The following is a 17,412-nucleotide window of genomic DNA, read 5'->3' as shown; positions in this document are numbered from 1 at the left end:
GTATAAAAACTCTTAGTATGTACTACTACATGTACTTACACATGTAATGTACATAATGTGCGGTATGTTCAAGTTTTCATTCAAAATGCGCACATTGTAAAATACACATTGACTCCTTTCAGATAACATGAAATGAGATATCTTCCATCTTATTTGAAAATTCTTTTAATATTTGTGGCATTAGGACATTTACTATACATTCGATGGATAAAAGAATTTAAATCGAAGAATTTAAGTTGTGTAAAAAAAGTGTGCTTGGCATCTGGCCGTACGCTATTTCTGGGTATTTTTGCAAGACTTTTAGCTGGGATGCCAAGCATTAGCAAGCATTAACAAATTTTGCCGTCCAAAGTATAAAAAATCGTTTTGGCCGGTCTATGTTTTGGTATTTCAGTGATTTCAATCAATTATTTCTTCTTTAGAACTGAAACTAATTCAATGTTGATTCTTGTACATTTATGTCTGTGCCATGTTCAATGTTAACATCAATCATGTTAAATGGCATTACAATAACACATTTGATTTAATTATCTGTTTATTGTTTTTATTTTTTTCCCTCTCAATTTTAGGTTTGGATAGTTCAAGGGAAGGACAGATTATGGGAGAGAAAGTGGGGGTCCCAATTTCTGGCCAGGAGGAACCGGCTTCATCAATACAAAGACTGGATATTGACAATGATAATGAACAAGGAAATGGAGAACTTAGTAGTCATCGAAACAGAACTAGTGATACAATGCATAGTGATGAGAGCAAGGGAGGAGGTGTTGATGAGGAGGAAGAGGAGTATGGACCTGTGCTTCCACCACCATCATACCTTCCCCAGGAGTGTTCCTCGATGCATTCTGAAAGGCAGGATGAGAGTTTTACAGAGAGAAGAAAAGGAAGAGATGAAGAGAGGAGGAAGAGGGAAAAAAAGAGTAAGAAGAGGAAAAATGAACATAAAAGTAGGGACAGAAACAGAGACAGGAGCAGAGACAAAAGCAGAGATAGAAGCAGAGACAAAAGTAGAGAAAGAAGCAGAGATAGAAGCAGAGACAGAAGTAGAGACAGAAGCAGAGAAAGAAGAAAGGACAGAGAGAAGCATTCCAAAGAATCATCAAGTCGGAGGAGTACACATCGTGAAAAGGTAAGACCGTCCTTTGCACTAATCACCACTCACCCACGTACAACAATTTCATTCTTGAATCAGAAACTAACTGAATCTATCGCACAATGTCACTTTGTAATTTGTTTCCAAAGTCAGGAGATGGGTGTGGGGCACTAAAAGACATTCAGGAATTTCATGATTGAATTATTTGGTTTTACACATTGCACAAGGACATAATTAATTGGAAGCGCGCATACATGAAATGTTGTAAATGTTGCATACTCGATAAATTGTTTCAGTTCTGTTTACAATGACAGAGAGAAAGAGAGAGAAGCAGACATGGGAACGTAGCTAGGTGCAGTTTGTAGTGCTACTTTTTAAAGATGTATTGAGTTGCATGCTGCATATTTCCAGCAAGCCTGATTGGTGCTATTAGCAAACAATGTACAATAAAAAGAAATTCTTCAGTCTTCTTTTACTCTATGATGATTTTATGAATAGTATGCAAATAGTGATTAGGCATGAGTGTGATGAAACAAGATTTTGCATGAGATGGAGGAATGATGCTTTATTCAACGAGGCATAGCAGGGTTGAATATAATTTTTTTTCTTTGACCGAATGCGAAATGTTGCACCATTGCATGAATAAGAATTTTTGCTATTTGTGTTTTTTAATCTTAGTCTACTTTTTGGTTTTATCCCAAGATAAAACATAATTATATTGTTCATGACTGGTTAGAATTGATTATGACTTCCATCATATTGATATTCAAATCTAACATTGCTAATTTTTTGTCTTAATTTGAAATCACTTAATCCATTCAGTTTATTGAAAATTGTTAAAAGATGTTTAATTTGCACTTTGAAAAAATTACATTTTTGCCTGCGATGTTCGCTCATTCATGCATGACTTGAATGATCAACTTCATTTTTACTCAGTATTTAGTCCATAAAGTGTATGGATACTTCTATTACATGTTATTCTGCTTGATGACTTTTTTGTTTTAAGTTATGCCATGTTAATTTAAGACCTTACAGTTTTGTGCCTATACTTTGTCTTGAAATAGAAAGTCTCATTAAATCAAGGAGGTTTAAAATGAGATGGAGTAACAGCAAACAAAAGCCCTTGGTTCAAAGCCACCAGCAGAAAGTATGTCAGGCATGCGCTTTGCTCAACATTCCTTGCAAATGTGTAAAAAAAAATTCCTGCAGGACTCCGTACCTGTAGGTCATATATAAAGGGAAATATGCTATTGTGATGATATTTTTTGCTGCATCTTGGTCTGGTTATTTGTACAGTACATTATTTGGAAGCATGCAAAAAGGAATTATGCAATATTTCCTTAAATATGACTCAAATTTACTTGAATGGGCATGTGTTGGCACCCATCTGACATATAACCAATAATGAACAACGACCACATTTTAAATTTTCATTCGCCGCAAACGATCAGAAAACTGAATCTTGTTTCAGTAAAGGTCAAATTCTTACTTTTTTCACTAATTAAAGTCTACTTGATGCAATCTGGCCAAATTTTTTGGCGTAATATTGCTTAGGTATTGATGCCATGTCATGCGTTCAAATTCCAGTTTGTTTATTAATATAAAAGAAGGAATTTTGATACAATTGATATTTGCATAAATTCACTCCTCGGATTTTCCCATGAAACTAGCGGCTTTCAACAGCGGACATCAAAAAGGTCTTTACTGCCGTTCTTTCTTTTATGCTTCTTTAGAAATGAACAGCTGCTTGAATAAATTCGTTGCCCGTTGGAACTCCAATCATAACATTTCTTGATTAAATCATGAAAACTAAAGAGTTACAGTTGATGATAAGACTTTATTGATCTGTTTAGCAGGACACTAGATCATGTATACCAGTGTCCACCAATACATATATGCACATTTTCAGCAATGACAAGAACCAAATAAAATTTCAATAAACAAAACAATAAAAGTAATTAGTACTGTAAGTATTGAATATCCTATTCATTTCAGTCTATTTTATTTAAGATAATATCCCCCAAATCACTGTAATTTTGCATTACCACTAAATTCAGTAAAATAATCCATAAACCTAAAACTTGATGTTTTGTTTGAATTCAAATGTGATATCATTAAAAAAAGTAGCCAGCTCCATTTTTCATTTTCTTTTTTTTTCCATCTCCAGATAAAGAAGTCAAAACACAGACATGGGGATAAGCACAAACATAGCCATCACAAGTCATCAAAGGAGAGGAAACACAGACATGCCTCTTCTTCAGATTATGATGGAAGCCTTAGTAGTGACAATGGGAAATAGAACCTAGGGCCTTTTCACATGTGAATCTTGAATCATCATTGTAATGATGATTGCAATTCATCTTTAGAATCATCGGACCTTTCACACGCTCACTCAAAAATTGTGATTTGAGTGAAACTGAACTGGAATTCACCTCCGTAGTAGAATTTGAATTCATGATTGCGATTAGCGTTCGTGATTCTAATCATGTTTTGGTTTGGTTTCACACATTTTAAAAATTTGTCATTAGCCTTATTTTCCACTGTAATCATCATTCAAATTACGATTTTTTTTTTCCGTGTGAAAGGGCGGTACATATGACACTTGTAAAGCTTTTACATGTAGTTCCTCCTGCACTGTGTTGTGCATTGGCCAGCAAGATGTCGCCATCTTGGTTGGTCATTTGCACCCTGTTCAACCCTGAAAGATTGGTATTCAGGTTACGGGCCTCAAAGTCCTTGAGGAAAGTCCAGCACCAGGTGTGCTTGGAGTGGTCTCTTTTCTAAATCTGAGTCCGACTGGGCTGTCCACCAGTGCCCTTCCAATGATGGCGGACACTGTTGCAAATTTGTCCATACCCGATGGACCGCTAAATAAATACATAAGAAATTCAGTGTCGCCAAAGATTGAAGTTTAGGCCTATATTTCCTTTTGTACAACGCCTACTTAGCTTGTTGTACGCGAGCAAATGGGATGCTGAATGTCAAACATTTGTACCGTTGCACACGTCGTACCATGCAAAATGTACCCTTGCACGGGTCAGGAAAAGGTGACGTCACTATAATGATATAATTCAACGCATTGCACGCGGTTAGTAAATGCAGGTGCAATACGCGTAGGGCTTACTGGCTGCATGCGCATTGCTGCTGCTGCAAATCAGATGCGTGTTTTAGGGATTTTCCTTTTGCTTTTAAAATTTTCTTTATTTTCATAAATTAATGTAGGAAAATTGATTATTGTTCGTATTTTCGTTAACTTCTGAGGCATTGTACAACACAAACAGCGAATATTCATATTTGTGCAGTGGTGTGGCATTTTGTATTCGGTGAAAAAAGGGACACTCTATTCAACTCGACTAATGCCTCGTTGAATAGAGCATCTTTCTTACACCTTATGCGAAATCTGGCACCATCGCACTCATGCCTATTCGCTATTTGTATGATCAAGATCTATACATCAAATTTTTCACATGATACTTTTATTGCCAAACCTTGATCAACCAAGTAAAGTTATGACAACAATTGTACAAAGCAGGATTTCTCATTTTCTTGCTTGTACTTAGCATCCCAAACCGTTATAATCCCGGTGTGTATGCGCAGCCATATTGTTCTGTTTGCAACCAACGAACGTAGGGGGCACGAACACGTTGCAGCATAAATGCGACAAAACAAACAGAACTACATGTAGGAAGCGCAATTCTTTGTGAAACACCCCCCTGGCCATGTATGGATTAGTAATGTTACCAACACAGGCAGATAAGATAAGTATGACAGTAGTTATCCATCTGCTACAGTTATATCTGCATTTAAATTATTTTCATGAGCCATTGGATGCAATTCATTATCATTGTTGATATGCTGTGATGTCTTACATGTATGATATGGAAATGTTTAAGTCAAGAAGCAATATCATTGATTAATAAAACAACTTTATTTTTAAGAATTACAAAAAGAGAGTGAAATTGACCCATATTTTTGTCAATGAATCTGTATCATAACATTATTCAGTTCTTATATGACACAGTATAATGCGATATATATAGAGTCTTGGCTGGTATTAATTCAAAACTTTGAGTAAGGTAATACAGTATACTTAGCATCTTTCTTTTCTTGGAAAGTGCTGCTCAAACTTGTATTCAAATCAGTTCCAAGGATTTTGCATTAGCAAGCTGACATTGGAACAAAATGCAGATAATGGTTCTGTCTTAGCCATAGGGAAAAATATTTAATCTAATTATTCCTGGTTAAGTTATTTTACCTTCTCATAAAGATTGAAAATACTTAAAATTATGGCTTCAGTTTTGAATTGAATACTAGCCCTTTAAACAGAAACTAAATATTTTTGGCTTACATTACATTTATAAGGATACTTTTATGCCCCCCTTTCTCTCCTTCAAAGATGTGCTAACTGAATACAAGGTTGTCTATCCATGCTGTTCTACTTTTAAAGGAAAATGAAACCCTTGAAACCAACTGAACTGCTGAAATCAGAAAAATGAAAGAAACAGATATATATGAGTTACAGAAAAATTGAATATTTAAAAATAAAGTTTTGAGCATTTGGATGTTGAGATCACTGAGGCTATGGGGTTCTTCCAATTGGCAATATCATCAAGATGTGTAATGTTATATATGAACATATTCCCCATTTTTGTACACATTTAAATTACGTTGTTTACTATATCAATTCAGTAATACACGGAGATCATGTGTTCTTTCTGTGGGATGACACAGGTTTCACAAAAGTACATTATGGAGAAGGGTTTGTACTATTATTAGAATGAAAAAAGATTCCCTTTTTTCAATTATTTTTTAATATGGTCCCTCAAAGGGAGAGTTGTGTATGTGTGACATCACACCTCTTGGCTGCTTTGCCAATTTGAGGATCTCCATAGCATTATTCTTAATGATCCAAATGTTCATAATTTTCTTAATATGTTAAATTTTATTCAAACTTTTGATCTGTTATCAGTGATTTTATTTTCTATGTACAGTAAGTCATGTGGTTTCAAGAAATTATTTTTCTATAGTAGTCTCATGATCATATTGATAACATTCCCCAAATAAATCTTAAATCAAAACTTCATTTGCTACTGAGAGCTTCAAGTATTTTTTTTTTTACCCTTATGAGTCAAAATATGACTCTAGATTGATTTATGAGTCTAGATTGATTTTAGTCTTGATTTATTTTTACCCTTAAGAATCAAAATATGAGTCTAGATTGTTTATGCGAGTTGATTTGCTGGAAGCCTGCTTCTGTTCTGCACCAATTTTAATCACCTAATATACGGTATATAAGAAGATTTGCTGTGCATGCTTTTCATCTGCTTGAGCAGTCAGGAATAAAAAGTAGTAATTTTGAAGGACTCAATACACACACAAAAGGTTTGAAACAATAACACATCTTTGATCAGCTCTCCAATATTCCACACATTTGATGGAGACATGGACAGCGTCAAGTTTGGGAGGTTCCCACATATTGTTTATGCGGCCTTCAGTGATTGGTATGCAACTTTTTCAGGGTTTGTTAGTCTTACCCAATCAGCGGTCCTCCCCATTGTTAGGCGTACTTCCAGAGGAAATATGAAGTATGAATAGAGGAGAGAGAGAGAGGGGGGGAGAGGGAAGAAGAAGACTTGAGAATGGGTGTTGGCTTTGTGTTTCCCTGTTAAAAAGGGGACACACACACTCTTAAACACACCTTACATCCCTCACCCACTCATTTATCTTTAAATATTGTGAGATACCTCTACTGTGAGTTACAAGAGGGACCATATAAGAGAGAGAGAAAGAGGATGAGATATAGAGGAGGGAGAAAAGAGAGACAGAAAGAGAGAGAGAAGCATATTATGATCAGTTATAAAAAGTTTTCACACCAGACAGGCGATTTCTCAAGGAGTGCATAGCTCTGGAGCGTGTACTCTTTGAATCTCGGATCTCATTTCCCTCATCCATCTTCCAATTCTGACTACCATATTAAGATACTTTATTCCCCTGGTCGTTGAATTGGTACAAGTTCCTAAAGTTGGATTTTAACTGGAATCCTCATCTACTTTCCTTGATTTTGATAACGGCTAAGCCGTTCTGACTCCAAGTATGGCAACGCCCCAATTTGGGGGACTGCTGGTTGCATGCATAGCTTTGGTCACCATTCATCTTGTCACAGCTCAAGGTAATTACATTTATGATGTTTTTTACTCTTTTATTCCCAGTTTCTCGTTAGTATTATTTATCAGAAATTGGATAAGTCGGGCAAGCTGTGGCTTAACAACTTTGTTTTAAAGTTTAGCCAGGGATTTACCAACATTGATCGTAGTGTTGGATTCCATAGCAAAACATTGACCTCAAAATGCAGTCGTTCTGATGAATGATGAGGCACAATGTGGTACATGTATCTGTATGATGGTACATGCATTATATCTTTTGTGTATAAATTGGAAGATTCAATCAATATAGGTGATTTAAAATCAATTCCAAATTAACATCTTAAACAAACCATTGATGCACTGCTTGGCCTCACCCCAAGTTGTGAGAGACCTGGGTCTTGTGCAGCTCTGTTCTTTTAGAATGAATTATGAAGTAAATGGATTCCCCTTCAAAATTAAAATTTCCCTATATTTCTCCCAAGATGAAATTTCAGATATTTTTATTCCCTTAATTAATTCTCTTGAATATGCTATTTAACTCCACCATTTCATCTCCATATTCTTTATATTGAATTGTAGCCTGGTGTTAAGCACTGTCAATCATCTTTAATCTCTTACCAAATAATATTGATAGCTTACTCTCTTACCAAATAATATTGATAGCTTACTCTCTTACCAAATAATATTGATATCTTAGTCTCTTACCAAATAATATTGATAGCTTATACTCTCTTACCAAGTAATATTGATAGCTTACTCTCTTACCAAATAATATTGATAGCTTACTCTCTTACCAAATAATATTGATAGCTTAGTCTCTTACCAAATAGTATTGATAGCTTACTCTCTTACCAAATAATATTGATAGCTTACTCTCTTACCAAATAATATTGATAGCTTACTCTCTTACCAAATAATATTGATAGCTTACTCTCTTACCAAATAATATTGATAGCTTACTCTCTTACCAAATAATATTGATAGCTTACTCTCTTACCAAATAATATTGATAGCTTATACTCTCTTACCAAGTAATATTGATAGCTTACTCTCTTACCAAATAATATTGATAGCTTACTCTCTTACCAAATAATATTGATAGCTTACTCTCTTACCAAATAATATTGATAGCTTATACTCTCTTACCAAGTAATATTGATAGCTTACTCTCTTACCAAATAATATTGATAGCTTACTCTCTTACCAAATAATATTGATAGCTTATACTCTCTTACCAAGAAATATTGATAGCTTACTCTCTTACCAAATAATATTGATAGCTTACTCTCTTACCAAATAATATTGATAGCTTAGTCTCTTACCAAATAGCATTGATAGCTTACTCTCTTACCAAATAATATTGATAGCTTACTCTCTTACCAAATAATATTGATAGCTTACTCTCTTACCAAATAATATTGATAGCTTACTCTCTTACCAAATAATATTGATAGCTTACTCTCTTACCAAATAATATTGATAGCTTATACTCTCTTACCAAGTAATATTGATAGCTTACTCTCTTACCAAATAATATTGATAGCTTACTCTCTTACCAAATAATATTGATAGCTTATACTCTCTTACCAAGTAATATTGATAGCTTACTCTCTTACCAAATAATATTGATAGCTTACTCTCTTACCAAATAATATTGATAGCTTACTCTCTTACCAAATAATATTGATAGCTTATACTCTCTTACCAAGTAATATTGATAGCTTACTCTCTTACCAAATAATATTGATAGCTTACTCTCTTACCAAATAATATTGATAGCTTACTCTCTTACCAAATAATATTGATAGCTTATACTCTCTTACCAAGTAATATTGATAGCTTACTCTCTTACCAAATAATATTGATAGCTTACTCTCTTACCAAATAGTATTGATAGCTTACTCTCTTACCAAATAATATTGATAGCTTACTCTCTTACCAAATAATATTGATAGCTTACTCTCTTACCAAATAATATTGATAGCTTAGTCTCTTACCAAATAATATTGATAGCTTACTCTCTTACCAAATAATATTGATAGCTTAGTCTCTTACCAAATAATATTGATAGCTTACTCTCTTACCAAATAATATTGATAGCTTATACTCTCTTACCAAGTAATATTGATAGCTTACTCTCTTACCAAATAATATTGATAGCTTACTCTCTTACCAAATAGTATTGATAGCTTACTCTCTTACCAAATAATATTGATAGCTTACTCTCTTACCAAATAATATTGATAGCTTACTCTCTTACCAAATAGCATTGATAGCTTAGTCTCTTACCAAATAATATTGATAGCTTACTCTCTTACCAAATAATATTGATAGCTTAGTCTCTTACCAAATACTATTGATAGCTTACTCTCTTACCAAATAATATCGATAGCTTACTCTTACATGTACCAAGCAATATTGATAGCTACTCTCTTACCAAGTAATATTGATAGCTTGAAAATAGGCTTGATGATATTATATCAAAGGCTTGAAAATTGCTTGATAATCAGGGAAATTGTCTAATGTACATCTCAGATTTTCATACCTAGTTTTGAGGTTCTTCGCATTCACTTTGAAATAAATATATTGCAAACTTCATTGAACTTGATACAATTTGTGTTAAAGAATTAACATAAGACGAGAGAAAAATTGAGTAAGTTTGAAAAATCATATTGCTATTATCACTGGAAGTTACAAACTGGCAATTTGGTGAGTACACTGTAGATTGTTGTAGGTATGTACAACTCTCTCATTGACATACACTTACTGTGATCATCAGCATTTAAAAAATATTTTTATCCTAAGTACATTTTGCTTTGGTTTAATGTCAAAGTAAAGAAAAAATGAAAATTTTGTAGGTCTTAATGCAAGAAAACTTTATACAAAAATAATATTTCAGCCTTTTTGTGTATTGGAGCGATTGGAATTGTCCTTTCCTTACATCACAATGATATAATGTCTATGCTGCAAATTGAAATTTGAAGTGGTACATAGTGATGAAAACTTGAAAATTCATAACGTCTTATGATTTGTTAAATTTTACTCAAACTGTTGCCTACGTGCTTTCTCACTCAGTTTTTGTCTTGCCTGAACAAAGTTTGGTCGAGACCTATAGTAATCACTCTTCCTGTTGGTCTGTTACAAAAATGTTAAAGTTTTTGTTCAACTTGCTGTCATTTCTTTATTTCTTCATCAATTATGTTCACGCTTGGTACATTTGATCGTTGGGTAATACCACATGTGTGTCTGTGAGGGTGATGGGGTCAGAGGTCATCTAGGGTCGTACATAAAGTACGTATAATTCTTGCTTTAGGAAAACACATGACTGGAATTAAAATCTACATCCTCTGAATGGATGAAAAGAATAAGAATTACCACTAAAACATGACACCCCCACATACCATAAATGATATGTAAATAGCATGTTTCCAAGTGAAGGTGAAAGGTCATTTGGGGGATTGATGGGATTTATTATTGAATAAATGACCTTTTATCTAAAACTTTGAAAAATTGTTCATCTATTTGTTTTCTATTTCATGAAGTTTTTAAAGGAATATCATGTATCAGCTGTTATTTGAGTAAAATAGTCACGGTCAATTAATTTGATCAAAGATCATTTCAAGCCAAAAAATTGGATGGAAATTAATATAGTAAATGCACTTATCAAACCATTGCATTATTGTTTAATCTTATCTGTTAAGTGTATATTTCATGTTTTGTTTTCACACCAATGTTAGTTCAGATTTTAATGTTTCTATAACTAAGGCACAGTTTGAGGAAAATGTATAATTGCACCAAAAGATTTTAAGGACAAAAAGACACTGAAGCCAATCAGGGTCCCCTTTTGCATACATGTAAAAGTTACCATTATGGTAACTTTGCCATCCAATGGTAACTTAAATGGGATCCTTGATTTTGATTGGCTGTTAATCATTGTTACCATGGTAGTTACCATTGGATGGCAAAGTTACCATGATAGTAACTTTTATGCAACAGGCCCCAGGACCTCCAAAACATTCCCCCTTCATGGGATATAGTACATTATGCATTCAAGAGGTAAATGGGAAAAGAGAAAACTTTTAATATTTTAATATCACAAAGTCAACATTCCTGAATAGTGTAATGCCAGCAGCAAGACTGCCAGTGGCATTCCACTTGTTTAAATGTTTCAGTCAATTCTGGATAAAATTTGCTCAAATTTTTTGTTGAATATATTCTAATTTAACTATTCAAGATCCTATTATGAAGTCAATTTCATTCCAGCAGACAAAGAAATTGAATAGGTAAAGCGCCTTCTCTCCCAGTATTAGTCTTACTGTTAAAAGTAAAAATCTGTGATTTAATGGTGTTGTTTCACTATAAATGTGATGAATCATTGTTCTTTGTAATCACTTTCTGTTTCTGCAGAGTTTTGTACAACCAATCAGTGCCCTAATAATGAGCTGTGTTTTAATAGACCAGGATCCACGGAATCAACGTTCGCTTGCGAGTGTCCAGCAGAGCAGCCATTCTTCATGGGGTATGATTGCTCCACCAACGCCCGTAAGTTTTTCATTTAAACAGTTACATTTCATGATATGAATGGTGGGGGGGGGGGGCACATGTTTGTACCCCTAGAAATTGAACTTATGATTAAACATGAATTTCTTTAATTCCACTGCATTTTCAGTTGATATTGTTTCTTATAGTTCTAAGAGTAAAAGTACTGTAATTTACATCGAAATTTATGTTCCCAATAACAAAAATGATTTTCTTTTATAAATACATCTTCATAATAAGTATTGAATGATACTGACTTCCGGACCTGATTTGGAAGTCGAATAAGCACGTGACATTTCTTCTTTTTCTTGTCCAAACTTGCCAATGATTGTGATGCGATCTCGGATAGGATTCCACCGTGATGTGCACTATCTATTGCTCTTGTCATTTATGATATTTTTTCTTGTTTATTTTGTATTATTAGTTGCCGTGGTCAAAACCACATGCTTTGGATCGTCATGCCAAACTGGTTTTTACACTTCACCCAACTACCCTAATCAACATTTTGACCGGGATATAAGGATTCACTTCATCTTCATCCCCGGAGCTACAGAAATTACCTTTTTCTTCGGTGACCCATTTGAAGTGGAACCATTCAAAGATGAACTATATATCGGAGAAGGCCTGACCTTCGATGACAGGCTAGATTTAATTGGGGTGAATATGACGCAGAAACAGATCTACTTCTTCGAGAATTACTCGGTGCCGACTCCTTTGACAATAAATTCAGATGCTGCATTCATCGTGTGGAAAACTGACAAGAACATTAGGCTATCGGGGTTTCGAGTTGACTGGGTAGCAGCAGGTGAGTACAGTTGTATGTTGGGTATTTATGTCAGCTTTCCATCTGCTGTTGCAATCAAAGTATTATCATGATAGGTCAGACAGATTTATCTTTATATCCCCCCCAAAAAAAAAAAATAAAAAAAATAAATAAAAAATGATTGCTTATGAATTCTATTTTGTATTATGCAACTACTTGAAAATAATAGTGTGGAGCATACAGTATATTTCTGTTGGTCAATGAACAGGCATAGTCCTACAAGCATCGTTGGATTAAAGTGAAGTAAAGTAAAGTAAGTATGATAACTTGCAATTCAGGACATTTATTAATCTTGTATTGGTAATTGAAAAAAAAAATAGATCTCAGTAGATGCAAATCATATGAACCAACAATTTCTGATTACTTTTATTTATTTTTTTGTTTATTTATTTATTAGATTGTAGAAAGTGAAAATAGTGTATTGTGATTTGAAATTAAAAAAAAGAAGAATATCCGCGAAAGCCAATGGCTGAGTGAGGCTCAGTAAATAAAGAGCACTTTGTTAAACCCATGGTATACATGTACTAATCAGATATTCATACCAAAAGCATTGTATCATCTGTTATCTGTGTTGCATGCAGCTTGAAGTGACAGATAAATCATATAAATTCTAAAGAAAATATAGGCAATGTAGACATTTAATATGTCTATACCTGTAGGGTTGTTGTCACAATTTCATGGGGGAATTAAGACAGCAGACATTATTCTTTTTGATTACCTTCCAAGTCCAGATTGAGATCCCGGGGGGGGGGGGGGCACTCAGTATATAATGCATAGTGGGTATGTGCCGCGGAGGGGACCCCCATTTTTACACTCAAATTTCCGTTCCAAGGCATAGCATTTTTGTCTTTTTGAGAGAAAGAACAAAGAAAGCCGCTTCAAGGCATAGCATTTCCTTCTTATCGAGAAAAAAGAAGAAAGAAATCCGTTCCAAAGCTTCGCATATTTTTCGTTACGCCGTTCCGGTCGCATTGATCTGCTACAAGGAGCTGCAATTTTGGTGAAAAGCGGCCGTAGAGCACTTTTCGACCATCGCCTAAGCGGGAGCGCACCCGGCGGAGGCCGCGCTAGCTGCGTCATGCACGATTGCCCGTTCCATAGGGATGCATACGCACTCACAGAGATACGGAGATCCGTTCTGAGGACCCCCGTTTTCACAAACATTTGGGCATTTTCACCACAGATGGACACAGAGGCAAAAAAATCAAGTTGATATTCATGTCAAATGCTTTATGTTTTTTAATAAAACAAGACCTGAAGTTTCCGAGACAAAAAAATTTCCGACTCTGGCAGCCATTTTTTATTTCAAAATGGCTGCCAAAGTATGGATACAAATTAGTGTTGAAAATAGTATATTGATACATATTTTGTTTTGACAGATTTTTAAAGAACAGGTTTGATCATGATGTTTTCGCCTGTGATTTAGCTTGCTATTATAACACTTTTTAAAATCCCACAGAAAGGAACACCAGTAATTCATTCATCTGATAAAAAAACATTGATGAAGTATGTGATATGGTATGTAATGTCAGTTACCGAAAACATGAACTTTTTTTTCTAATTTCCTGGAAAAGAGGATATATTAAATGAAACTTGGTAGATTTCCTCTCTAGGTAACACCCCTCCCTTCTACACCAAAATTAAAGATTACCAATTAACAATGAAGCCATAGGGTACCATTAAATATATGTAATGTCAGTTACCAAGTGGAAAATGTAATGTCAGTTACCGAGATGTAATGTCAGTTACCATGATAAAACGTTGGTTACCAATATTGAAATGCAAATATGTGGTCAATTTTATGGTGAAGAAATATTGTATACTTGTTATTTAAGTCTTTCACTTTAAAAGTCACACCAGAAGGAGCTTGCTATTGACTTTTAAAAGGTATAGTTCACAAGGAATACTATATGAAATTATGAAGGAAGTTGCATTCCCATCAGGCAAAAAAAAATTACTATGAAATTGTTATGTACATGCACTTACCAAGTACCTAATTTACCTTTTTTAGTTTCTAGGATTCTTTTGAGCATTGCCTCGCTAAAAGTAAATTCCTGGTTTTTATACCTGTTAGTAGTGTGGATGTGTGATACAATTTTGTTTTTGGTTTACAAGTATAGATGAAAAGTGAAATTTGACAGTTCTGATCAATGTTGCATGGATCTACTAAAACTGTTTTTTTTCTTCTAATTTACAAATAGTTCAGTTTCAGTTTAGAAGCTGGAGTTTATTTTTTGTGGAAAGCTTTAAAAAGAAATTAGCAAAGAAAATTATTAAACAAATTATGAAGAGAATTGAAATACGACAGCTATGAACAAGCATCGCTTGCACTGACCAGAATAGAAATAAATAAAACTACATGGCTGCATGAGATTCAGGGGAGGGGTACATGTAGCCTAGGGGAGGAGACCCTTATTCATTTTGCCTTTTTTGAGGGGAGGGGGAGGTTGGAGAAGGAAAAGGTTTAAAAAGTCAATATAAAACTGATGAATATATTATGGGTGTATAGTCAGAAAAATCCATGTGTACAGTCAATGCAATATTAAATTACTATAGGAAAACATGTAGCTGCTATGACCCCCCCCCCCCCCCCGAGTAAGTAAAACATACATTTCTTATCTTTTGATAATTAAAAATGTGAAGTATTATGAAACTTTTATGATTTAAAAAAGCCTTACATATAAGTACCAAGAAAATTATGCCTTTGAAAATCATATAGCACTGGTAAATGTTAATGTGTATTGTCAGTTACCGACAAGTAATGATAAAAATGTTCAAATCAAAGAAAGGAATTAAGAAAAAGAAAAAGTTTTTTCATTGAAATGTTCCTAGAAACTCTGGTATACTTCCACATCAAGCTCACTTTCATGTGAAGCTCTGCACAGAAGATACAATGCAATGATTCCACACATTTGATTTCCATGTGTTATCTCTATGGCAAATTAAGTGTAATGTCAGTTACCGTAATGTCAGTTACCAGCATGGTTGTGGAAAAATTATCATAGCCCCCAAAAGACAAAAACGAATTGTTTAATATTTTGACACATCTTAACCTAGTAACAGAGGTATATTTACATATTCAAATTATTACTCTATCTACTCAGGGACATGAGATATTTCAATTTTAATAAACACCCTGAAATTGCATGTCCTTTTGCGTAATGTCAGTTACCGACACATTTTTGCTTGCTGATGCGTAAAAAAATGTGGTTACATAGGAAAACTTAGTATCAGGTTATACAGCAAGGTTCACTTTATTAACTCTATCAAAAGCAAACTCCCATCATTTGTTGTTTTAGAGATACACACAATGAAAGGTGTGAAAACATTGTGCCGTGTAATGTCAGTTACCGTGAAAATGCCCATTTGTAGTTCCGAAGCCCGTTCCGAGGACCCTCCTTTTTACAATAAGCCCGCTCCAAGGCCCCCGTTTTTTGCCTCGCCCGCGGCGCACCCCTACCACTTTTTTGGTCGAGTGCCCGCCCCGGGATTGAGATGGTTCATAGTGCTCATCTCTTATTTTGCCTATCTATAATTGCTCATGCTCTTAATATTTTCAATCTCATTTTAAAAAGATATGATGTTGAACACATACATGTACCCACCCATCGGTTTTAATGCAGATTTCTTCCTATAATGTGTTGGACAGGGCTGCTTTAGTTACATCCACATTCTCAGCGTTCAAAGCACAATGCTTGATTCGCTCCAACTTTGTATGGTGCATGGGAAATAATACAATTAGAAAGCAACCTTTGACAATCCCCCTCAATAAAATACCAATTTCATGGGTATATATATATATATATATATATATATATATATATACATATATATATATATATATATATATATATACTTGTGTTTATTATATATATATATATATATATATATATAAATGTGTGAAATTATACATGTACAACAGCTTTGGCAACTCTTTTATTTAAATATTTTGTGAAAGGAATGGTTCTCTTCTCTTCATCCATTCCTTTCACAATATATATATATATATACATGTATATATATATATATATATATATATATAATAAACACAAGTTCACAAGGTTGACTGGAGGTTCATCAAATTTAATTGCAACTCTGAGTTTCACGCAACCTACGTGAGGTGCGATCTTCAGGCAACTGATAAAACTTATATATATATATATATATGCCTACATCCTATAAAAGGGCGAAGTCAATGAATGGGTTTATTCTATCATAATACACATATAGACGTAAAGACGAAGGTAGAGGGCGATAAGGCGCATTACGAACAACAAAAGAAGACAAAAAAATTTGCCTTAAACACAGATGTAGAGAAATATATATATATATATATATATATATATATATAGGCATCGTGTCTTTTTTTGTCTATACTGCACAAATCACTGCAACTGGGCTATACACATGCATTCCCCCATGCATACAGTTGCTTGAAATTTGGCGGTTGATAAGCAGGGCTTTAATAAAGGTTTTACTATCAGGTGCAGATTTAACATTGGGAGGCAGTGAGTTCCAGGTGGGGATCATTCTTGGGTAAAGTGAATGCCGATAGCAGTCCTTGGTTTGGATAGTATTGTAATTCAGAGGTTGACTCAATCTGGTTACTGGCCCCCTTCTGGTATTTCACTTCAGGAGATTTATATTTGAAGGGGACGAAGGAGTGAGTTTCTTTGTGGATCAATGCTAGACTGGCAAGTGTACGGCGTCTTTGGAGGGTGTCCCATTTAAGATCTTTCATAAAGAGTTACAACTTACTGTTGTAACTTCGCCATCATGGCAATTAACATGGTAACCTTGATTTTGATTGACTGCTG

The 17,412-nt window shown here is 34.3% G+C and overlaps 2 protein-coding genes across 2 annotated transcripts in view; both read left to right on the top strand.

Moving 5' to 3' along the window:
- Window positions 1-573: 573 nt before the first annotated feature.
- LOC135153134 (serine/threonine-protein kinase fray2-like) lies at window positions 574-6,172 on the top strand. Its single transcript, XM_064095014.1, has 2 exons — window positions 574-1,126; window positions 3,258-6,172. The coding sequence occupies exons 1-2, from the start codon at window positions 599-601 to the stop codon at window positions 3,387-3,389; spliced, it is 660 nt and encodes a 219-aa protein (XP_063951084.1). The 5' UTR covers window positions 574-598; the 3' UTR covers window positions 3,390-6,172.
- Window positions 6,173-6,970: 798 nt separating this feature from the next.
- The window catches only part of LOC129278425 (hyalin-like), a 33,692-nt gene continuing 23,250 nt past the window's right edge, over window positions 6,971-17,412 (top strand). The window contains exons 1-3 of the mRNA XM_064095676.1: window positions 6,971-7,259; window positions 11,641-11,775; window positions 12,197-12,577. Coding sequence (XP_063951746.1) covers window positions 7,184-7,259; window positions 11,641-11,775; window positions 12,197-12,577 — 592 coding nt within the window. The 5' untranslated portion in view covers window positions 6,971-7,183. The remainder of the gene's footprint in view (window positions 7,260-11,640; window positions 11,776-12,196; window positions 12,578-17,412) is intronic.

The sequence above is a fragment of the Lytechinus pictus genome, chromosome 2 (genome assembly GCF_037042905.1).
Source record: "Lytechinus pictus isolate F3 Inbred chromosome 2, Lp3.0, whole genome shotgun sequence".
Classification (NCBI taxonomy): Eukaryota; Metazoa; Echinodermata; class Echinoidea; order Temnopleuroida; family Toxopneustidae; genus Lytechinus; species Lytechinus pictus.
The sequence above is the reverse complement of the archived record's forward strand: the minus strand, read 5'-3'. Positions and strand labels throughout refer to the sequence as shown.